The sequence below is a fragment of the Meles meles genome, chromosome 17, assembly GCF_922984935.1.
Source record: "Meles meles chromosome 17, mMelMel3.1 paternal haplotype, whole genome shotgun sequence".
Lineage (NCBI taxonomy): Eukaryota > Metazoa > Chordata > Mammalia > Carnivora > Mustelidae > Meles > Meles meles.
In genome coordinates, this window is record NC_060082.1 from 67,157,218 (window position 1) to 67,182,019 (window position 24,802).

The 24,802-nt window shown below is 35.1% G+C and overlaps 1 protein-coding gene across 2 annotated transcripts in view; it reads left to right on the forward strand.

The window, feature by feature from the left end:
• KIFAP3 (kinesin associated protein 3) overlaps positions 1–24,802 on the forward strand; it is a 173,574-nt gene that overhangs the window by 122,297 nt on the left and 26,475 nt on the right. For both annotated transcript variants that reach the window (XM_045983200.1, XM_045983199.1), the window contains exons 17-19: positions 3,134–3,219; positions 16,418–16,607; positions 22,982–23,081. In XM_045983200.1, coding sequence (XP_045839156.1) covers positions 3,134–3,219; positions 16,418–16,607; positions 22,982–23,081 — 376 coding nt within the window. The remainder of the gene's footprint in view (positions 1–3,133; positions 3,220–16,417; positions 16,608–22,981; positions 23,082–24,802) is intronic.

A 24,802-nucleotide genomic window follows, 5' to 3' on the forward strand; every position in this document is an offset into this window, starting at 1 on the left:
AAGTTCCAATACACTTTTTTCAGTAAGTCTTCAATCATTGGAATAAATTCACTTTCCCCAGTGGTGTTCTGTGGAAATTTTTTTTTTCTAATAGTTGCTTAATGGAGAAAGGTTCTTGGATGAATGAGTTGGGAATACACGCAATTAAACAGGTTTTCTTGCTACAGGGTCTTCTCAGAAACTTTAATATGCTTTTCTGGGTTGAGCATCTCTGAAACATGCTCGAAGACAGGAAAGAGAAGGCATAGCTTTCCTAGATAACTTCTTTGAAAGACCACCTTTGTTTACATGTATCACGTAGGGGTTTTTCTGAGGACGACTGAAGAACGAAGTATTTGTAGTACGTACCAAGTGCTGGTACTTAGTGAAGAAATGTCTCTAACCTGGTCTGTTGAAGATGCACTTGTCAGTTCCTTACTATCAAAGGCCACAATCTTAAGACAACTTCCATTTGATTTTTCTTCTCAGTGTAACTTTATTTTCTCCCAAATTTGATTTTTGTTAAGTCACTGGATCTGAAGTGAGTACTTTTTAAATAGTTATTCTGAAGAATATAGTATGTTGATAATGGAGGGAATGAGACATAAAAAAATCTGCTGATTTAAATTTTTACAAAAGCACTAGGAATGCTGGTTCAATCTGATGCTTGCATCCATCCCTTAAGGTTGTATAAAGATTGCTAGAGTGCTTTTGTCCAGTGTTTTGGTGTTCGAAAACCAGGGTTTCTTACTGATGTCAATGATCTTAAATTGGTCTTTTGTCACATAATTAGAAATTATTATTAAAATATTCACTGTAACTTTAAGCATTTTTATTGTGATTTTTGCTATGACTGATATACTTAAATTTCTAAATAAAGATTTATTAGGCCGTAAATGATTTCTTTTTCCCATTTTTTAATTTAGAGAATTTGATCAATATCCTTTTATTTTAAACACAATAAAAATGTGTTTAAACTTATATTAGACTTATATTAGACTTATATTAGATATAGACTTATATTAGACTTATATTAGATAAACAGATGATTTATGTTAAGATGTTTGAAATATTTAGAATAGATCTCAGCACAGATCGCAGGAGTTGAGAATCTGAAGTTGAAACCACTGCTATTGTAATCATTAATTTTCACACAACCCCAAAAATTGTAGAATGGGAAAACAAGCCAAATTTGACTGGGTCCTTTTAGAGTCCCCCTGAGAATGCATTATTCTATACTTTTTTCCTATATTTTAAATATATCCTTTTAGTCCCCCAAGAAAATTAGTAAGTAGCACTGATGAGTAGAAGATGTGGGCCAACCTCTGTCTTTGCTACTTGCTGTGAAACTTGATAAAAATTTTTTCAGCATTTTAATCAATGCTACAAAGAATGTCATTTGCTTATACACATGTGCTAAATTTTCTTGATAGAAACCTGTGGTTTCTGTTTCAAATACAATTTTAACCAAGACCAACTAATATTAGAGATAATAAGTTTTTCTTCACTGCCTTTTTGAGATTCGTTGAGGTTTATTGATTAAGTTTTCTTTATTCTTTCCTTCTCCCCTACTTATTATTTATATATGCCATCTTTTTTCTTTTGGGAGTTAAACCCAAATTTCAACATGTATTCTCTCCAATTTTAGAGGCCTGTATCCTTTCACTTTTAAGTCTAATGTTTCCTGTCCCATCTTCCGCGTTATTTACTATCTAGTATAATTATTTCACCTCATTTTTTTAACATTTGAAAATGGATTATTTTAGTTATTGTCATTTAAAAACCAGTGCTTATTTAAGATTTATAATATGTTGACCTATTCCCTTGTTTTCTGTTTTTTCTTGAATTTCATTTGTCTATTTCTCTGAGTTGATTTTCTTTCATAATTACATTCTCTTAAAGTGCTAGTGAATATCTATGAATAATAAAATCTATCTCTATCTGAAAATAACTAGTGTCTTTTCTTTAATAATAATTTAGCACAATATGCAGTTTTAGATTGCTAGTTATTTTTTCTCAACAATTGAAAGGTATTTTTCCACTGTCTTTTTTCCTGAATTAATGCCTGTGTGAAGTCTCTAGTCTGCTAATTATTGGTATCTGTCATAAAGTCCGACGACAATTTACTTTTTTTTCCTTTATAAATGACTTTGGTTTTTTGCCAATGAGACCAGAGCAATGTTTGGTTTTTTTAAAGCCAAGTAGCTTTATTAGAATTTGACTTGGTATTAATCATCCTTGCTTCATTCTTCCAAGTATCAAATGTGATCTTTCAATATGTAGTTCTCTTCCCCCCCCCAATTTCAGGAAAGTTCTCCTGAATTACAGTTTTTAGTTAGTTGTTCTGTTTTATTGCTTTTGTTGTCTCCTTTCAAATTTCTGCTATGTTGTATCTTCTTTGCCTATCTTTAATATTTGTTATCTTCTAATATTTTCTCTTTTTATTTTTAAATTTTACAAATTTTCTTCCTTTTCACCTTCCATTTCTCTTGGAATTTTATCTGTTGTTTTTGTTTACTCACATATTATTATAAATTTAGCTCATATATATCTGAAATGATTTTTACTTTTATTTTTAGTTCTGAATTATTGTATTTGAGTTTTCTAATTTTGATTTATATTGTTCTTTTACATATATTCTATTTTCTTAAATTCCTTTATTCCTTTTTGAAATATTGGGTTATAGCTTTCATTTTTCATGTGAAAATGCCTTATTTTTCTCATAACCATATATAAGATATAACTGATTCTTTTCTGCTGCAATTTTTTTGTGAAATTAATTTTCCTAAACCTTTAGGTGGGCCAGCGTGATTAAGAAAGCTTTATAGTGATACAGCTCTAGAGCTCCCTCTTCAGTTATTTTCATGATTGTCATGTTTTCAAAAATTGGGCCTTGTACTTTCTCAGATTTACCGGCTTTGTTTTCCTTACCCATTTTTATTTAGTGTTTTTTTTTTTTCTTTTTTATTTCTGTTATCCCTGTCCTTTAAAAAATGAAATGTTAAATGTTTCTGGTCATCTTTTACTAATCCTATTTTAAAATTTGAATTTAGATTTATGGCAGCATTTGAATTTAGAGAAAGGTGGGACTTTCTAATATGCTTGAATAGCCTCAATCTCAAATGAGTTTGTATCTTTAACCACTTTTATTCAGAGGCTCCAGCATATCTCATAGATCTGATGCATGATAAAAATAATGAAATCCGAAAGGTCTGTGATAATACGTTAGATATTATAGCGGTAAGTAATTTTTCTTCTTATACAAAGTATGATGATAGTTTTCATTTGGGAGAAAAGAAGACTTTGTACATCTGTTTAGAACTTTGCATTTCATGTAAATGCAAACTTGTATTTTGATAAATCTCTGAAAATTCAGTGATTCTAAATTCATGTTTAAAACATTAAGACTTTGGGCACCTGGGTAACTCAGTGGTTTAAAGCCTCTGCCTTCGGCTCAGGTCATGATCCCAGGGTCCTGGGATTGAGACCCACATCAGGCTCTCTGCTCAGCGGGGAGCCTGCTTCCTCCTCTCTCTCTCTCTCTGCCTGCCTCTCTGCCTACTTGTGATCTCTGTCAAATACATAAGTACTATGGACTCTGAAAAACAACCAGAGGGTTATGAAGGGGTGGCGGGGCGGGGGGGGTAGGGGAGCTGGGGTGGGAGGTTGAGGAACCAGGTGGTGGGTAATAGGGAGGGCACGTAGTGCGTGGAGCACTGGGTGTGATGCCAAAACAATGAACACTGTTATACTGTAAATAAACAAATAAAAATAAATAAATAAATAAATAAATAAAAACAACAAAACATTAAGACCTTTAGCCTTCAAATTTTTAAGTGTTTTATACATATTAAGTGTTTTAGATTTGGTCTACCATGTCATCTCAGAATCATCTGTTTTGCAGAGAAATTATTTCATAGGACCAGGGGGTTAATGAGAATTTCTCCCAAAACTCAATACAGTCAATTTTGCAATTTGGCCATTAAACTTTTTTAATAACTCAATTATTATTTCAATGATTTGATTTTTGTCTATATGCATATACTTGTTTTGTAAGTTGTTTTGGAATGATGAAACATACAAAAATAATGTTATTCATGACTGTAGAAAATTTAATTTTTTAAAATATTTTATTTATTTATTTGAGAGAGAGAAAGAGAGCACAAGCAGGGGGAGCAGCAGAGGGAGAAGCAGACTGCCCACTGAGCAGGGAGCCTAACCCATGGCTCAATCCCAAGACTCTGAGATCGTGACATGAGCAGGAGACATTTAACCGACTGAGCTGCCCGGGTGCCCTCTGCAGTACCTTTTAAAGGCTTTATAACCAAAGGAATATAATCAGAAGTGTAATCTGAGTCAGCAATTAGAAACATGCTCTCTATGTATACGTTTCTTCAGAAATCATGTTCATGCTGCCCACCAAAGTCTTCTGCCTAAACTTGGGCCTTGTACCTGGGATGTGCCATACACTAGATTACTTTAAATGTATTTTCACTTATGGCATATATTGCTGTACACAACCTGCTTGCTTCCTTCTTTGAACTGGATTAATACTTTTTATTTTGACTCGCCCTGTAAAAAACTTCTTGAGTATAGCCTATTCAGTAGTTTTCAAAGTTTAACTTAAGCTTTTTAAAGAATCAGAATAACATCTTAAAGAGTCCGTTAACAACTTTATTAGAAATCCTTTAAGTTGGCATTTGTGCTAGTGATTACATTATGAAATCAGACAACCACCATCAGTTAACTTCTTGTCCGTTTCCTGCATTTTAGTACAGAAATTGATCTTATTTGATATCATCTGCTTTTTGGATTTGACTGAGTCAAATCATTACTGGTTTATACATTTTTTTTTCCTTAGCACATGTGTGAGGTGGGGGAGGGACAGAGTGGTAGAGAAACAGAGGATCTTAAGCAGGCTCCACGCCCAGTATGGAGCCCAATGCAGGGTTCAGTCTCACAACCCTGAGACTGTAACCTGAGCCAAAATCAAGAGTCGGACATACAACCAAGTGAGCCACACAGGTGCCCCTATCATTACTGGTTTAAAGTTAAATGAGTATGTTGGCATTTAGCTTTGATCTCTTCATTAAAATAAGGAAATTTTACATTTTTTTCAAAGATTTTATTTATTTGTTTGACAGAGATCACAAGTAGACAGAGAGAGAGGTATAAGCAGGCTCCCTGCGGAGCAGAGAGCTCAATGTGAGGCTCCATCCCAGGACCCTGGGATCACGACCAGAGCCGAAGGCAGAGACTTAACCCACTGAGCCACCCAGGTGCCCCAAGGAATTTTAGATATCAAATTCTTGCTTCAGTAAGATGTTTCAGACATGTAGGCCCCTGGTCACAGGGTTTATAAATAGAGAATATTTATTACTCCTAGAGAATAATTTCATGGCTCATATAGTATTTTCCTTTTTTTAATATTTATTTATTTATTTGAGAGAGAGGAGGATGGGGGAGGGGCAATAGGAGAAGGAGTGAGAATCCCAAGCAGACTCCCTGCTGAGCTTGGAGCCCGACCCACGGCTCAATCCTAGGACCCTGAGATCACAACCTGAGCTGGAATCAGGAATCACGTACCTGACTCTGACTGAGCCAGCCAGGTGCCCCTTGTATACTATTTTCTTATAGATCACTAAGTCAGTGTTGTATATGAAGTATATAGTGTACGAATAAAAAACTTTGTAATGTTCTGTTTGTGATTATCTTCGCTTAAGCAACGAGGAAAGGAGAAAAGATGTCAGTTTGTTATGGATTGCTTTTAGCATACTTTGTTTTCAATTTTTTAAAAAATTTTTATAAGCTTTTAGCATACTTTTAAAATTACCTTCTTGTTTGAAGGCAATAATGTTTAGATTTACATATTAGGCATGTTTGGTTTAGAATATAAATTAGTGATAGTTCCAAAATGCCAGCTCAGTCTTCTTATAAAAATATTTAGAATCAAATATGAATATAAGGTGAAAAATTTTACTCCCAATTTTTTTTTTAAAGATTTTATTTATTTATTGGACAGAGAGAGATCACAAGTAGGCAGAGAGGCAGGCAGAGAGAGTGAGAGGGAAGCAGGCTCCTTGCCGAGCAGACAGCCCGATGCGGGACTCGATCCCAGGACCCTGAAATCATGACCTGAGCCGAAGGCAGCGGCTTAAACCACTGAGCCATCCAGGCGCCCCTACTCCCAATTATTTTTAAACTCTGGGCTAAAGTCTCTCATCTTGAACAGAAATTTTCCTCACCCTGTGTCTATCTATTTTTCCTAGACTGCTGTCCTAGTTCTCTCTCTCTCTCTCTGTGTCAAACAAATGTTTTGAAAAAGTCTACATATTACTTCTTTCATTTCTTCATTTCCCCTCATCCTTTCAATCTGTACCAATTCTGGGTGCTGCCTCCGTTATTGCACTGATAAGGTTCTCACTAAAGTCACCCTGGCCTTCATTTTTCTAAATCCAATGAGGATTTTTAATCTTCATTTTACTTTGTTGATCTTACCATCCTTAAAGGAATTTATAAATCCTGATCAGAGTTAAAATGTAAACAAAGAAAATTATTTAGGTAATTATTTTTACAAAGAACCTTGTTGATAAGGTCTTCAAAGAATAATCAGCAAAATGAAACTGATGTATCAGCCAGCTACATATGGCTCCCTAAGATGGTATCTGATCACTTGACTTTGTATAAAAAAATTCGAACAAGCTATTTTGAAGGTTCACCTAATCTGTCTATGACTCCACATGAGACTTAACAAAGTAAGTACTTGATATTATGCCAAGTAATTTTAGATTGTTTCATTTCACACATTGGAAAAGTTTAGTCTGAAAAGATATTTAGAAATAATAAACTTATTAAATACAATATTTAAAGATACTCATGTGTGAGTTATGTGATTTAAAAGTCCTGCTGAGCTACCCAACTAGGTCATATTCACAGCTAAGTTTCTTAGATGGACAGAAGTGGTCTACAGCTGATGGAAGGGCTCGAAACATCCCACATTCTGCTGGAAGAATGTTTCTTCACCTTTCTGCTCTTACACACTCATGAAAGTCAAGGCCCTGGTTCAGTTCTAGCTTGATAGTAAGGAACTGCACCCTTCTTGGGAGCAGCTTCTTCCCCAAACGTTTTCTCCCCTTCGCACCTGAGTAGGGTTTCTGATTTTTACATTCAACTTTTGGCCTCTATAACGTGGCAATTTGGTCTAACAGAGTATTGCATCTAGAATACAACTGATTCTAGTTCTTTCACCAGCTGAGTGATCTCAGACAGTATATAACTTTTTAAAGATTCAGTCTACAGTGACGTTTCTGGGGATTAGAGAGTTGTTGTTAGTTGGGTTAGGGAAAATATGTAGCATATCCCATATGATGGTCAGCCTTTTTGTTCGAACTAGGGCGAAACTCAGATCTTGTTGAGAAGTTTATATGTTGATTACCTGTCTGGACCAACATTTTCTTTCCTTGGTACAGTTAATTATCTACATTATTTTCATTTAAATTTTTTAAATGGTGTTGGAAGATAATCTGTTCACTGTTTGGGTTTTAACTATGGAACATTATTTGGAGTATTATTTTGGCCAGACATATGACTGTTTACAGTTTACTTTAAGATTATTCTGCAAAATGGCTGAATTTGGCATTTTAAAACTCCATGTCAGAGCAGTTCTAAATAGGGTAATTAACTGAAAGGCCTTGATTAGGACAGTGTGGTAAACAGGAATCTGCCTTTTCTAGTGTAGACGTGCCTCATCTGTTAAATTACCCATGTTCTGAATCTGCGGTGACTTATTTTAATTTGGACTCAATTTATCCACTAACCTCAGACCAGAGTTATACTTCTACCTTGCTAAGCCTCCTTGTTTGGGAGAAATTTGAGGAGTGGGCCATTTTAATGCATCAGTAAAATGACAGCTTCTCAGGTTCACTTGGGACAGGACATAGCTGCCAGTCGGTTCTTTGAGCTCAGACTGTACTACTGATCATGACTCAGGGTGCTATTTTCTTGTCCCGAATCTTTTTCAAGAGTAAAACAAGAGGAAATTGACTTAATTCAAAACAGGAGAAACTTTGATTAGACACAGCAAAGATGATGAAACACTAGAAATAAGCTGTCAGGGGAGAATGTAAAGCCTCTGTCCAGTCAGCATTAGTAATAACTGAATAACCAACTTTCTGAAATAGTTAGAAACCTGCCTAGAATGGGAGTGGATGATCGCTTAAGATTCTTTTTACCTCTGGACTTTGATATCCTAGTATTCTCAGCATGACTATGTACTATAATAAATAAAATTTTTTAAAAAGGAGCTAATGTATTTGTAGCTTGAGGCAATTTAAGAAAGCAAACTTCTTTTTTATTTAAGACAGGGCGGAATAATGAGAAACATTTAGGTACCTTGAAAGCCTTGGGGAAATATGCCTTGTGCCGTAAAGAACTTGTCCCCCAAATTATGGAAATGCTACATTAGTGATGATTTGTTTAGTGTGTTTGGGCCCGAGCCCTCCATTGGTGACTTGAAACAGATGTGTGGTGGTAATACTCTGTGTACCCTGGAGGACTGTCTGTTTGGTGATGCGGTCTCTACGGGCTCATCAGCAAGTTGTCACCTGTCTGACTAGGCCTTACGTGTAGCTCTGGGAGGCAGGGATTAGAGTAGATTCGGAGAGGAGTGGGGAGACAAGGAGAGAGGATATATGGTAGTTGATCTTTTGTCTTTTCTCCTCCAAGCCTTGGGAATCCTGAAGGGAAGAATGGAATCCTCTAATCATAGTTTCTAAAAACCCAATTAGATTTTTATCCCTCAGTACTTCCTCAGCTTCGCATGAAGTATTTGACAACCTCATAAATTCTTCCCCAGTTGGTAAACAGATTCCTCCCCTGACATTACTGGGTTGTAAAACATTTAATTTATTTTATTAAGGACATACTGTGTTAAAACACTAAGACACTAGGAATACAAAACTCAACAACACAAAGTTCCCAGAATGTAAAGTTTTCATTCTGTACTCTAGAAAACACCGGCAGACTGTCATCTAGACATGAGCTCGCCTTCCAGGAGCAGCACTACTCTTTGGCCCTAGCAAAGATGTTCTATACTAATGGCCCATTGTGTCTATAAGGTATTTATGGGAAACCCTTTTCCCTAGGTGTTTTTTATTAACATAGAATGTAGTATTTGTTTCGGGGGACAGGTCTGTGTACCTAGATGTTCTGGTGAAGGGGTGATGTCTCTTGTCTTTCCAGCCACAGGTCCCTGTGATTTGATATCTGTCTTTAACTCTGCGTCCCTACTGAATGTGATATTTAAAATGATATTTCACAGATGAGCCTCCTCAGTGCTTTAAGCAGTGGTTGAAGAGATAATTAATTATATTTGAGGTCTGGTTAGAAAGTGTCATAATCAAGACTACAGGACAAAATTTGGCATAGTACTGTTGAGAAATAGGTAGTATGTGCATTAAAGTCAACAGCTCTGTTATGTATGTGTGTTTAATTATGTGTGTATCTGTATTTACTTATCCTGTACATATCGTTGGGATAAGTGTTTTCTAAGCTATAAAAAGGCATATTCTTAGCAGTTATTACCTTAACTTAATAAGCAACTAAATTACTCTAGATCTGCTTTAATTTAGTATGAAGAAGTGTATTAAATAAACCATATTACATTCTCAATTAGGGGTTGTCACATTAAAGGAGAAAGGAAAATCTGCTTTCCATCAGGTATGTTAGAACACAAAGCAGATCTGTGTAGCTCTATGTTATCCTATAGTGTGTTAATCAGATACAAGGTGTGACGGAAGCCAGTTACAAAGAGTTTTCCTGATAGTGAACAGGCTCTGATAATAGGCTGGTTAAGGCTTCACCATGTTTCTGTGGTTAAGTAGTAAACAAAGCGATGTAGTACTTCAAAAAGGATGGCACATTCCATTTAAAATCAAACCATAAGTCTTTAATGACACTTTAGTTTTTATAGAAACTGAGTGCTTAAGATCATGTCAGGAGCTGAAAAGAGAAAATAAAAAACAAAGCATGTGTACCTTCAAATACAAGACAAACTCGAGTCTCAAAGCAAGGACATCAGGGTACCCTTGTTGTAAAAAGAGGCATTTCAAAAATGAAGTAAAAAGTAACTATATTTCTGGAGTATTTCCACAATGGTTTGATAAGCTTTTATGACTTATCTTGGCTGTGATTGAGCTATGACATCCCTGAATTTCCAGTTATTTCCTGACAATGGGGCCAGGGGATGTTTAAGAGAGGAGAGATTTGGGAGAGAGGGGTTAGAGAGAACAGATTTTGATTGCTATATGTTGAATTTATTAAATTTTTGATACTGGATATTCTTTCAGAGTTGCTATTTAATTTTTCGTGAGTATTTTTTATTAACATAGAATGCAGTATTTGTTTCGGGGGACAGGTCTGTGAGTCATCGGTCTCACACAGTTTCACAGAGTTGCTATTTGATTTTTTAAAACAAACTCCTTAGACTGCCAGGATTCTTCCGTTTGGGGGATAAGCATCTCAGTAGCTTTATGAAATAGTGGTATTAATCAGAGGTTTTTATTTATAGAATGTTAGAACTTGAGCAAATCTTAGATCTGTTTCATTTTAGAAATGAAGAATCTGAGACCCAAAGAAATAAAATACCAGAGATGGTCGCTCATTTCTGTCGGTATCAGAGCGAAACACAGAACCCAGGCCTCCTGCCTCCTACCCCAGTGTTCTCTGAAGTACACCTTACCATAGTATCACTGACACCTGTAAATTCAGATTCTGAGACACCAAAAAACTGCCTTTGCCAAGGCTGTTAAACTAGGCTCACTGAGGACACACAAAGAAGAGAGCTGAGGCCAGGTCTTCCGGAGTGCTCATCCCTGGAGCACGATAAAGCTTGTACCGGTTTTTACAAAAATGGGAGAGAAAGCGGGGGAATAAGAAAGGTGGGAGGAGGTCAAGGGAGAGACACACACAGAGAGCAAGGCTGGGGAAGAGTTAAATGCAATTAGGTTGTTAACATGATTTGTTTGGGGAAAGTAGATCTTCATTTTGAGATTGTCTTTCTTACATTTTTAGTCTTAAAATAGTCTTTCTTTTCTAAGACAATAATAGTAGGTAGCAGTTGATTTACATTTAACATCAGTCCCCAAAGTTTGTTTTTGAAACTTTCCCAAAATCTAAAACCCTTGGGACCACTGTCCTACCTAGCCTATTAATTTAGTACTAAATAGACTCTCGGTAGCCATAAGCTAAAATATTTGATAGTCAAGGAACCTGGGACATAAAAATCAGTGTTTCAGAAACATAAAGATGAAAAGCCAGCATTGCATAGTGAAAACAGTACTATCTCATTTGATTTTCACTAATGTTTACTACAAAGGAAAAGGAGAATTTAATTATTTAAACCAATATCGTATTCCTCATAACACACTTCATTCCAAAATGCTATAGTTGGTAAACATTCAAGTACTTGAAGCTGTATTATCACAACCTAAAGCAAACTTTTATGGCACAAATACAGTATATTAATAATGTTTCATACTTAGGTTCTAAATCTTAAAAATACTTATTTTAAAATATTTCCTAAAGTTAGCAATTACTATTGGAATTAAGAAAGTCATTGAAAATCAATAGGATCTATATAGTATTAGGATTCTAGTTAGCTAACAGTATGGCTATTTTTCTACTATTTTCAGTTTTCTTTCGATAATGAAATAGTTTTACAGTTATAAATATTTTCAAACGGTCTTGTTGTAACTACTTGAGACTTTAATGCCTTGATACTGGTTTGTCAAGGTTTATTTTCTTTGCTATGATCTATAACAAAAAGCCACAAGTACTTATTAAATCTTAAGGTTATCTCCCATGAAAATCCCTGTTGTCACTGTAGCAGATTCACTGTAGTGGGGATCTGTAATCTTTGGATCATCTGCAAAACATAATTTTCTATAGCCTGGATGATTACACAGCTTGGTATGGAATAACAGATTTTGTCTACTATTTCCTGAAGGAAAAACTGTTGTTTTCTGATGAGCTAAGCAGGCGGCCATAGTGCTTTCACTGTGATTCTGTAAACAATAATGCACACATTAATCATTATGTTAGTCATAGAAAATTAAACCTATAGTTTTATAGTACAAAAATACTTAAAATTAGAATGAGATTTTTTTTAAGGGACAGTACAGTCTGCATCATTGCTACTATACTTTTTGGTCTTACAATGTTAAGATGTGTCTTGGTTCTATGAATTTACTCCGTCATAAACTGATCCCCAAAAATGGTAAAAACTCTAAAGGAATTCAGATTGCGTAAATTGCAATTACATTGTAATTGTCTAATTACAGTAGTGCTAGATCTGTGCTAACTCACTGCCTTGGAAAATCAGCTTCCCAAGACACTAACAAATCAAGCGTTAATGCCATAATTCAGCCATGGATGCTCACACTTTGTGTGTCGGACTTCTGTCAGAGGGTTGATAGGCTGTGGAGAGACGGTCTCTTTTTAAATACTGAGCCTCCTGTGTGTAGGCTCATTAATAAGAACATTGCTCTAAGCTTAAGGGTGATTAAAAGTCTGAAGATTGAAGGGCATTTGTGAAGAAAGTAGCATCTTCTTACACATTTTTACATGTACTTTTATTATTAGAATAGTAAAATCTTCTGAGAAGCATGTAAAATACTAATGCCTAGAATAAGCATGATTTTTTTTTCTTTGTGCAGAGCATTACTTACTAGGCTAAATACATTTTAGGTATATGTGATTTAAAGATTTTTTAATACTCTTGATTTTTTATTTATTTATTAGTAGAGAGAGAGCACTGGCGCACACACCAGCGTGAGCAGGGAGGGGCCAGAAGGGGGAGAGAGAGGGAAAGGGGGAGAATCCCCAGCAGATTCTGCACTGAGCATGAGCCAGACACGGGGGCTTGATCTCACAACCCTGGACTATGAAAGGAAGAGTCGGATGCTTAACTGACTGAGCCACCCAGGCACCCCAGTTTACTTTTAAACTTATACCTATTTCTGTAACGTTTCACAGATAAAAGCAGCAAGTTTTACTCTCAATGGAATAGCGAACCCCATCTTTTCTGTGTTTTGACCACTTGACTAGGTTTTATCTCCTGTTCTTACACTAGGAGTCCATATGCTTGAAACTAAATGATAATAAAGCAATCAAGTCATGTGTTTTTCTATCATCTTTCTTGAATACTTCTTCATTCAGATAATCAAATTTAAAATTTGTCTACCAAAGTAAGAAGTTTCATACCTCTTGCCAAGTGCAACAAGCTAGTATTCACAAAAGAAACAATACCTATCAAATTAGTTCCAGTATTTAATGTGGATTTAATGGGATTTCTGGTATTATAAGGCATCTTCTGGGTATAATAAGGCATAATATAAGGCATATTTTGGTGACCTGTAACTAATTTATCTTTAAGGAAAAAAGCCAGTTAGTATGGAGAATTCCTTGCCCCAAATACCATTTACTTTTTGTTTATGCATTAATTTTTTTATCGTAATGGCTAATAAGCTCATTCTTCTCTAAGTGTATGTGATCAGTTCTTTTTAAATTATCCGGCCACTTCTGATGTGACAGTGATATATTTGTGCAGCCAACTTTGCAGCTAACGCATACAACTGTGCCACTACAGAATCAAACAGTATACTTGCAAAGTCAGGAATTTTAAAGAGGTTCAAAATTAAATTTAGCATTTGGGCAAAATTATTTTAAAACTAATCACAGTGCTCATATTGCATAATTAGCACCACTTAGTATTACATTTAGTTTTGGAAACCCGAAGTGAACCATTCAAATCTGTAGCCAATGAAACTACTTGTAACATCTCTCTGCTGTTGCTTTTCTCACTCCCTCTTTCCCTTACACCCTCCCGTGTGCGGCCAGGTCAGAGAGAACATGATTGAGAATACCATATGGTATAAAATAAACTTAACAGACCAGAAGCTACTTCCTCTCAGATCACTGCTTGGTCAACAGTTCAACACATTCGTAGAACCTTGGAGCTGAACGTTGGCCTTGGAGTTCATTTATTATATTCTCATTACTAAAGAATCCATTCCACAGTGACCCTGACAAACACTCATTTGTCCTCTGTTTAATTGCCTTTTCCACATTACTAACCCAGGGTTTACAATGCTGTAATAGCCACATTGGCTGTGTGCACTTAAGTGAATTAAGTGTTCTGGGCCTCGTTTTCTCATTTATAACATGATAATAATTATAGTAATTATTCAGGAAGCCGTCACTTCGATTAATTAACAGTAATGGCTAACATTAAGTGTTTTCAATATAGGTTTTCTAAATGCTTTATATGTATTATCTCATTTTATCAGAACAACTTATGTGTAATCAGTAAATGGGTGATTATATTAATTATCATCATATCTGTTCATTGTAAGCGTACCAACAAGATGGGATTTGGATTTAGCATTTATTGTTTATATCTAAATTGTCAATTTCAAATACAGTTTAAAACTGTAGCTGTAACTTGGAGTAAAAAAAAAAAAATTCCTTTGGGGCACCAGACTGGCTCAGTCAGTTAAGTGTCTGACTCTTGGTTTCAGCTCAGGTGGTAATCTCCTGGGTCCTGAGGTCTAGCCCCACCTTGGACTCCAAGTCCTGGGCGCGGAGTCTGCTTGAAAATTCTCTCCCTCTGCCCCTTCCCCCACTCTCGCAGGCATGCACGCATACTTTCTTTCTCTAAAATCAATCTTAAAAAAAAAAAAAAAATCCAGTGATTTAAATATTGAAATTATAACAGTTGGATTAGTAAATTAGTTTTATTATTTATTATTTATTTATTATTTATTAATAATAAAATTAGTTTATTATTTTTGAAGTAAAATGTAATGTTTATAACCAATCTTTCATACAATTAAATTTTAAATAATATATCAGGAAATAGCTTAATAGGAATGTTAATATTTAACTGTTAAAAAAGGAAAGCTTAATAATTTGGTGGCAAACTGCCATCAGTAGTATCAGAGCCAAAAAAGTTTTCTACTTTCCCCTCAGTTAAGGGACACCCATTATAGTTTCGAAGATGTACAGTCTAGAACACACAGTCTGACAGCTAATACTGAGAGATTTATCGATAATGTGAAACTTACCAAATTTAACAAGTAAAATTTGAACAAGATACTAATAATAGTTACATTCTAATAAGATTTTAGACTTATTCTTACACCCCAGAAATTCCTTCTCTGGCGACATTTTTTTACTCTGAGCCTCAGCTTTGGATGAAAATTGCTCAGTATTTAAAACGTATCTTTGGTCCACCTGTTAATTATCATGATCATCTTGACTGTGGGAAGATGTAGTATTGCCTGGCACCTTTTTAAGTCCTTTTTAGATGACTATAAACAAAAATATTACAGATATGACAGAGGAATTTAAAACTAAGACCCTAGAGTGACAGTGACAAGAGATACCTTGAAATCTTTTTTTTAATCTATGCCATCAGTGGTACTGTCCATTAATTGTTCCGTGACTACACTAGAAGTAGCCGCAATCTGTGGCAGAAGTCAAGAGCTAGATAGGTTCAGCTGTAGCAAACAGTAACTTGCTGAAAAGTCCTTCAGAAACGTTCACCAAGGGCATTCTGTGTGAACAGGTATGAGAGAGACAGCAGTAAAGCAATCACAGTCAAAAGTTGCTCCTCAGGAGTTCATGGTTGGAGGAGGGAATAGACATTTAAAGAAGTAATTATGACTAAGTAAGATAATGTTTTTTGGGCGACTGGGTGGCTCAGTGGGTTAAGCCTCTGCCTTAAGCTCGGGTCATGGTCTCAGGGTCCAGGGATCAAGCCCTGCATCGGGCTCTCTGCTCTGCAGGGAGCCTGCTTCCTCCTCTCTCTCTCTGCCTGCCTCTCTGCCTACTTGTGATCTCTGTCACATAAATAAATAAAATCTTTTAAAAAAAAAAAGATAATTTTCTTTTGTCCTTATTCTGTTTGCTTAGAATTAAATTTAATATAAAATTAAATTCTCTTTGTTTTCCCTGGTAAACCATTTCAGTAGTTAGGAGACTTAACCTTTCTTTCCTACTGAAAAGTGTTCATCTCAGAGAAGATGTAGTGAAAGACATCATTTTAGTGCTTAACCACCTATCATTACCGCCACCAATGATTCTAGCCACAGATTTCTTTGAGAGCCGAAGTCTGATTGCACACCTAAATTCTAGTAGTAGAGAATTTGTGAAGTTTAAACTTTTAGATTTTGCCATTAGCAATTAGTAATTCAAACAGATGTCTTTAATATATGTAGTTAATTGGTTTTATTGATCATTGTATAAATTAATTCTGACAGGTATTTTAATGTTCCCTTTGACCCAAACAAAGAGCCTCCAAATTAGTACTATTATCTGAGGGCCAAGGTAGTTCCTTTATAAGCTTACATAATAATACCCGACTGTTTGTTTTCAATAGGAATATGATGAAGAATGGGCTAAGAAAATTCAGAGTGAAAAGTTTCGCTGGCATAACTCTCAGTGGCTGGAGATGGTAGAGAGCCGTCAGCTGGACGAGAGTGAGCAGTACTTGTACGGTGATGATCGAATTGAGCCGTACATCCATGAAGGGGATATTCTTGAAAGACCTGACCTTTTCTATAACTCAGGTAAGGTGATAACCAAGCAAAATTAAATAGTTTGTGTGCTATAAATAGGGATTTTGGTCGACCAGCCTTGCTCATTCCCAAGCTTTGGAAGCACTTCTTGTAGTATATAAGTGGAATTCTGCAAATAATTTTAGAAGTACCATCCATACACACCATGCAAACCTGTTAACTCACCTTTTTTTCCAAGTTAGTCTTTGATGTGATCTCCATAAAAAAATGTTGTACCCAGGAAAATTACTCTTAGTGTATTACTTTCTTTTTTTTTTTTAACTTTTTTTTTTTTCAGTGTTCCAAGATTCATGGTTTGTGCACCACACCCAGTGCTCCATGCAATACGTGCCCTCCTTGATATGAGCTCACCACCAGGCCCACAGCCCCCCCAACCCAGTTTATTACTTTCTAGACTGTATAACTTAAAATGACATCCTCAGGGTTTTCATTTTTACTCTATTTGGGATTTATTTAAATGTATAACTTAACTAATTTATGTTTTGTTTTCCAATGTATTTCATTTTACCATGGTTTTGCTTTCATTTTGAACTAGTTAACTCTACTTGGTTGGGAAGATTTAGACACTTAAACCTTTTTTCTTCTAACTCTGCTAGTGTTTTCAGGGTAAAATTTAATTTTTATATAAATCATACATATATTATAACTCTTGATTCTGCCATACTGCCTTTTCCAAGGATGAGCTTGGCACAAAGATTTAGTAAGTTTCTGCATATTCTGCGTATTCTGGCTGTCAAAGTGTTGCACTGTTGCCAATACTAATATTACTTCATTGAACTCATTTAGTTGTAAGGAAGAAAAGGATTTCTTTTTTCCTTTTTTTTTTTTTAAGATTTTATTTATTTAGTTGACAGAGAGAAACACAGCTAGAGAGGGAACACAAATAGGGGATTCGATCCCAGGACCCTGGGATCATGACCTGAGCCGAAGGCAGACACTTAATGACTGAGCCACCCAGGCGTGCCAAGAAAAGGATTTCTAATTAAGATCTGTAGCAGGTTGGATATGAAAAGCATTAAAATATTATGTCTCAATTAATGGCTTTTTCCCCCTGCTATGTATTCATCACACTTTATTTTCATAATTTTGTTTTGTGCAAATTGCCCATAAACACTGTATTATTTTATACTTGATATAGATACTAGAATCTTGGAAAATTGGTACTTTACTTTAAAAATTAATTTCTTCCAAACTGAACTTTACAGTAGTTATGAAATACTGCCTTATGTTTCAAACGAGATGGAGTAGATCATTAATTTCAGCCAACCAGAATGCCGTAGTTCAGTAATGGCAAGCAGCTGTTCCTTACATATTCAGATATTCATGAAGTAAAATGATGTAAAATATATATGATAGGAATTTTTTTGTCAACCGGAATCAGAATTCTGTGGAATCAGGTTTCTTGCTTTGAAAATTGATGGCTACTTTTCAGTGTAAATCAATTACTAGTTTCCAAAACTGAATAAAACTCTTAACCATCTCAGTGTTCAACTTTGTTGTTCTAATATGATTAGAACTCCAGAACAAATTTTTAAAAATTTATACCACAGTCCCAAAATTAATTCACATAGATTAACCTCTTAAAATGAAAATCATAAATATTTTTCTGAGCTATTTTATAATTAAAATGTACAACTTACGCTTTTGTGAGAGATCGGAATTATATATACTTTTATATATCAAAATTTAGAAGCAACCACAGCTGATGGGAAAATAAATAAATTTAAGCATTTGAGGAGTAGAATATAATCATTAGATACCCTTATTTTTTTTTTTTATCTCTGTAGACTGATGGTATGGTAGACATTTAACAGTGGAGGTTACGTTGCTATGAGTTTAATAAAGATGAAGGTCTCGTATCAAGCCATCTATATTATTTTAGTGTATTAGTTATTTTCCCTAGTTCGTGTTCCATGAATAATTCAACTAAATGAATCTGTGGTACCTCTTGATGCGTGTCATGGAAACCTAGATAACAGCAGCCTCTTGTCTTTCACTGTGTGCGGTTGCATCTTCAGAAACACCAGAGAAATTTGTAAAACTGCAGATTTGTTTGAACACTTGAGCCATCTTATTCAAGTCCCTGGTGTGCATGAAACTATAGGCTACCTCTGATGAAAGCAGCCCTAGTAGCTTGTCAGCCACAGAGGTGAAGTTAAGTGGCCCGTGACTCCCTGGGTCTTATCTTTTATGTTAAAATGAAATAGCATTTGTTGCTGCCTACTCATCAGTACTGCCCTCTATATTTTCAAACTGTTAAATATGTGAAAATACATGTTTCTCTTTCCTTTTTATTCTTGAAAAGGCTCTTAGTGTTGTCACAAGAAAATAGGAATCTAGCATCTCCTTTAGTTATGGTATTTTTTTTCCTTAGAGTCTAAAATTATTGTGAATGTAGTCACTGAGTAAATTCCATCATAAAAATGATGCTGTTTGCTTTAACACGCTTACCCACAGAGGAAGTATAATTTATAAAGCCGTCTTACCACTAAATGACTTTTTACTTTTTTGTTGTTTTTTCATCAACTTGCTGAATCTTATTCTTAGCATTTAATATGTGAATATATTTCTGGAATATAAAGCTTACAGTGTTTGTTTCTGTATCAGGATTATTGTAAAACCATAGTTTTCGGGGTGCCTGAGTAGCTCAGTGGGTTAAGTCTCTGCCTTCAGCTCAGGTCATGATCCCCCAGGGTCCTGGGATCGAACCCCACATCGGGCTCTCTGCTCAGCAGGGAGCCTGCTTCCCCCTCTTTCTCTGCCTGCCTCTCTGCCTACTTGTGATCTCTCTCTGTCAAATAAATAAATGAAATCTTTAAAAAAAAATAGTTTTCATTTACTAGTATGTTTATGTGATATCTCTTATAAGGTGTAACTCGGTAAGTTATGATTTTTCTATTTTAACAATTTCTTTTTCTCACTTTCTTCATTATTGATATGTTTTCTCCCAGACAGTCACAATTTCACTTTTGACTCATTCACTAAAAAGCCCAATATTATGTTTTCATTTGACTTTAAGAAATAAAGATTATTTCAGTAATAATGTATATAAGAAGATACTGAGTTATTTTACCTTTTTTAAAAGATTTTATTTATTTATTTGACAGAGAGAGAGATCGCAAGTAGGCAGAGAGGCAGGCAGAGAGAGAGGAGGAGGCAGGCTCCCCACTGAGCAGAGAGCCCGATGCGGGACTCGATCCCAGGACCCTGGGATCATGACCTGAGCCGAAGGCAGAGGCTTTAACCCACTGAGCCACCCAGGCACCCCTATTTTACCTTTATTCACAATATCTATAAGCCAGTTTTTTACTGGGTTGCAAAAATCAGAAGGTTGATAAATTACCTGTGCTCACAATAAATTTGCTTTGATTTCCTTCTTGCCCCAGTACATGCCCCATTTTACTCACAGTCATATTTATCATCATTACTGGGAGCACCTCAGAAAGGTGTGTTGTATAGCTGTGGTCTAAGAGGCTTCATATAATTTAGTAACCAAAAAGTTTATAATGCTGTACAGCTTACAAAGGGCTCTGGGGTATATCATCTCTGTCTTCTGTTTGTTCTCTGGTAGTTTAAATGTTCCATGAAATTCTTTGGTTCCTTGTAGCTATCAAGGTTAGAGTAGGAGCTTTGGAAGGACACTCTTAGATTTAGCTGGACTTTGTAATCAGGAATATATGATTCCTTTTTATTACTTCTGTAAAAGAATTAATTTTGGATGCAGAATGCTAAGAAACAAATAGGTAATTCCAAAGAAGTCGAGGTGTTTGAGTTGAGGATTTTATCTAAGATGTAATTTCACTTTTATTCCTCATTCTAGTAAAGAAAGATTGCCCATACAGCAGAGCTGCCTAAATTTTGTCAAGACATTATAAAGGACACAGTAGAAGCTATAATTTACTGAATGAATTGCCGTGCTCTCAGATTATTAAAAATTAATTTCAGAAGTATAAATTTACTCTTTCTTACTTACATTATGTCAGGTTTATTATATTATCCTAATTGTGCTCTAGGTTTATAAAATTGCTGGCTGAATCTTTAAACTTAGACATTTTTAGTTTGATCTCTATTTGATGAGCTTCTAGTTTGTAGTTCTCTGTATTTCCGTTATCCTTTTGCTACTCATTTTTCCCTTTGAAGACAATGGGAGCTCCGAATCAAAATGAAGATGTTGAGAAATTGACAACAGTTTTTCATTTAATTTCTTCTTAATCTGGTTTACTTCATTAGGTCATGTTTCATATGTAAACTTTTAAAATACAATTCATGTGTCTTTTTATTTGGTTGTATTTATTTCTGGGTATCACAATCTTCTATACGACTAGCATGCTGAATATCTTTGTATTCACTTTCAAAGTGTAATACTTTATTTTGGCACGTTACTTAGTTGTGTTCCTCTGAAATTCACAGATTCCTTAAAACTTGACCTTTAATTATTTGGTTTTAATTTAACAGAGGAACTTACTGATTTTTGTGGTCTTAACCTTGTTAATTTTAGCCACACTCCTATAAGAAGTCTTCAGTCCATGTAAAATATTATTGCAACTGCTTAACTCTCAATCTGTTGTGTCTTGGCATTTCCCATAATTTCATTTTTTGTAACCTTTTTTGTTTAGCTTGTCTTTTGATTTACTAACTTTTCGAGGACATGGAAACTGGACTAAATATTAGATACTTTTAAGCTACCTCTTAAATATTTAAAATTTACTAAAGTAATAAGAGAAATACCAAAGATACTCATTAGCAATTCAACAATTATATAATAATACAAATCTTTAGTATACAATATGTAACAAAAAAGTGGTACAGGGGTCGTACGGAAATACAAATCACCTCAGTCACTTGCCAACACTATTACTTAATTTTATCATCCACTTGATTTGTAATAACTTTGCTCCTCAAATAGATTTTGTCATTAATTGCTACCAGTCTTTCAAGACTCAAATCAGTTATGCCTCTGCCTGCCTCCCTCCCCGAGTAAGATTTTCTAACCCCTACAGAGCATAGTAATCTCTCTACACCTTCCTCTGCCTGCAGCACTCATTCATGACTTACATCCATTCCTGCTGTATGTCATTTATTAAATAAATGTATTATTTAATTGCATCTTAAGTGTTTGCCTTATGTTTCACTTAATCTAAAATTCTTGAGAACAGAAATTATGTATTGGGACTTTTTGTAGTTCCCCTAGAACCTAACAGAGTATTTTATGCAAATGGTAGATGTAAATGACCATCTGGTGACTAAATAATTTGCTTACTGTGCCAACTTTATAAACAATGTTGTATGACCTAGCCCACATTTATCTATAGGTCACTTAACAACCCAGAATACCTTCAGAAAAGGAAACTTCAAAAGGCCTGCCAGCTTTCCAAGTAATTATTACAAAAGCCACATACTGAAATACATTTCTTTTATGCCTCGGTCAGTCCAGAAACCATCACTTAGAGCTTTTTGCCTCAAATTCTTTTCTTATTCTTAACTGATTCATAATTCTATCAATAATATGTTATCTGGTTTCTTAGATTAGAATAAATAAGAAAGTAGTATTCTAAAATCAGTAGGAAGCAATAATAAAGACTTAGGTAAAGAAAAAGGAGTACTTTATAAACAAAGAAAAAGAACTCCAAAGCATAGTGGTGTAGAGGCAAATTAGCATAGGTAGTCCAATAAATCTAATAACCCAGGGCATGACCAAAAAGTAATTGAGACTTAGAATGAAGATTAAATCATCAAGGAGTAATGTATTATGTTCATTATACTTTTTTAAAACACAGAGAATATAAAATATGCTTACGAACATTTCAGGTTTGCGTGTGTGTTTGAAGGTTTGGGCACTGAAAGTGCTGAGCAGTGCTTATTTAGAAATTAACTCACTTGAAAAAAAAGAAATTAACTCACTTGAAATACCTAATTTCTTAATCCTGCTACACAATGAAGCTGTCTGGGTGTGAAATTACTCACGTCATGCTGTTGACTGCCTCGTTGCCTTGGTTCGTCCTGGTTTCTTAGCGGCGACCATCCTTACTCTCACATACTACTTCACCTCACCCCTTACCTTTTCCCGGTTTTTCTACAAGACCGGAAGTCCCCTGGAGGCCGAGGTCGTCTTCTTTATCTCCGTGCTAGTGTAGTGCTCCCGCATAGTCGGTGCTCCGTAAGCTTCAGTTGTTTCGCTGCGTTGTCGGGAAGGCTCAGGTACGCATGGTCTCCTCTTGGTCCCCGAGGGAGTAGCACGTCGTGCTCACGTTTCTCTTTCCAGATAAAATACACAGATTATTTTCTGTTGTGTTGCTGCTTAGCATTATTTCCTTTTTATTCCCTACCAATATGTTTCACTAGTTACCAATTTTCCTTCTTTCTAGATGGATTAATTGCCTCTGAAGGAGCCATAAGTCCAGACTTCTTCAATGATTATCACCTTCAAAATGGAGATGTAGTTGGGCAGCACTCATTTCCTGGCAGGTAAATAGTCTTCCAAGAAAAATCTAATATATGGTGTTTCCCTTGTTTTTGAAAAATTAGAATTCTCTTCACTCCCCCATTCTCTGTTTTCATTAAAGAGGAAAAAAATCCTCAACATTTTCGAGAACATGCTTGTTTGATATTAAATTAACTTATGGAGTCACATTTTTTATATTTAAAAAATGAAGATTGCAGATCTGAAAAAAAAATGCTTCATCACTTTGGAAAATACAGGCTGTCCATTGAAATAGACAGTTCTTTTGCCAAATTAATGAACTCACATTGTTTCCCAAGTGCTCTCCAAAGCCACTAAAATATAAGAACACAATACATGTATTTTAATAATTACTCAGACATCACTGTTTTTAAAAGTTGACACTTTGATTCAATTGAAGACTAGTCTTCCCTGCATGGGATTCAAATAAAATATTTAAAGGGAAAAAAAAAATATGGCATGCCAGCCTCATTCTACAATCATAGTGACATTTCTCCCAGCAGATGTTCCACTCCATTACTGGTGTCACAGATTTTTAAAATTTCATCAGAAAGTGTGCACAATATTTCCCTCTTCATATCATTCTTAGAGGTGTAATATTTTTGATGTAGTCTGACTGTTGAAATTTCGCAGTACACTGGTTCAGTGAGTGGGTGGAGACTAGTTGCCCTTCAGACTCTTCTTTTCTTTAAAAAAAATTGTGACCAATATGTTGTAATTCTTAATGATCACTTATAATAAGCCATTTAAATCCAATAATTATTGTAAACAGTATTGGTCATCTGTCATATGTAGTCTGTTTTATGAATATTCTTCATTTATTGCCACCTGCACAGCAGTGTTTTAAAGCAAGTATTATTGCAACCATTTTACAAATGAAGAAATCAAGTCTCTAACAATTTAAATTTAAATAACCAACTCACACGAATAGGGTGGGAGAGAAGAAAGTTTGAACTCCGGTCTGTATGTCCCCAAAGCTTAGGTTCTTTCTAATAAAAATGATGCCTAATTTGGAAGGAAGCATAGCATACAGTAGTGACTTTTAAGTGTTTCTGTCTTATTTTTTTATCACAACTCACATTAAGAAATACATTTCATATTGCAACCTAGTGCAAGCACAAAGATATGCTATATATATGTTTATATATTTGTTTACATACATACATATCTATACATATAAGTAAAACAAAAAATCTGTTAAATGGTAATTAGTCTTACTACCTGTAATGCACAAGTACATATTGTTTTATCCTGTTTGGTTTCACTTTTGAAATACAGATTGCAGCCTACTGATTTCAGAGTTCATTGATGGCTGTGACCCAAAGTTTAAAAACATGTTGAAAACGTAGGAGTCATACATGAAATGCAGGATAACCTCATATATAGTTCCATATTCTTTAGTGGACTCAGGATTCTTTAGTGGACTTTAAATAAATAATAACATTTCAGAAATAGTTTCATTGGTGTACTGGATTGTCATGGTAAGAAACTCCTTGCCTCAGGACATAAAAGTTAAACATAGTTAAATATTAGAAAGCATATGGCTTTTGATTGCTTCTGATGTTTCTGTCTATATTAGCTATAATTATTTAAATAGAGGCTCTGTTTAATCATTGTAACTACTATACTCCATCATGTGACAATTCACTGTAAAAATGTTTTCTGAAACATAATTGGAAAAGGAAGAAATGATTTGGGTGTATAATCCTAATTATTTATATTGACA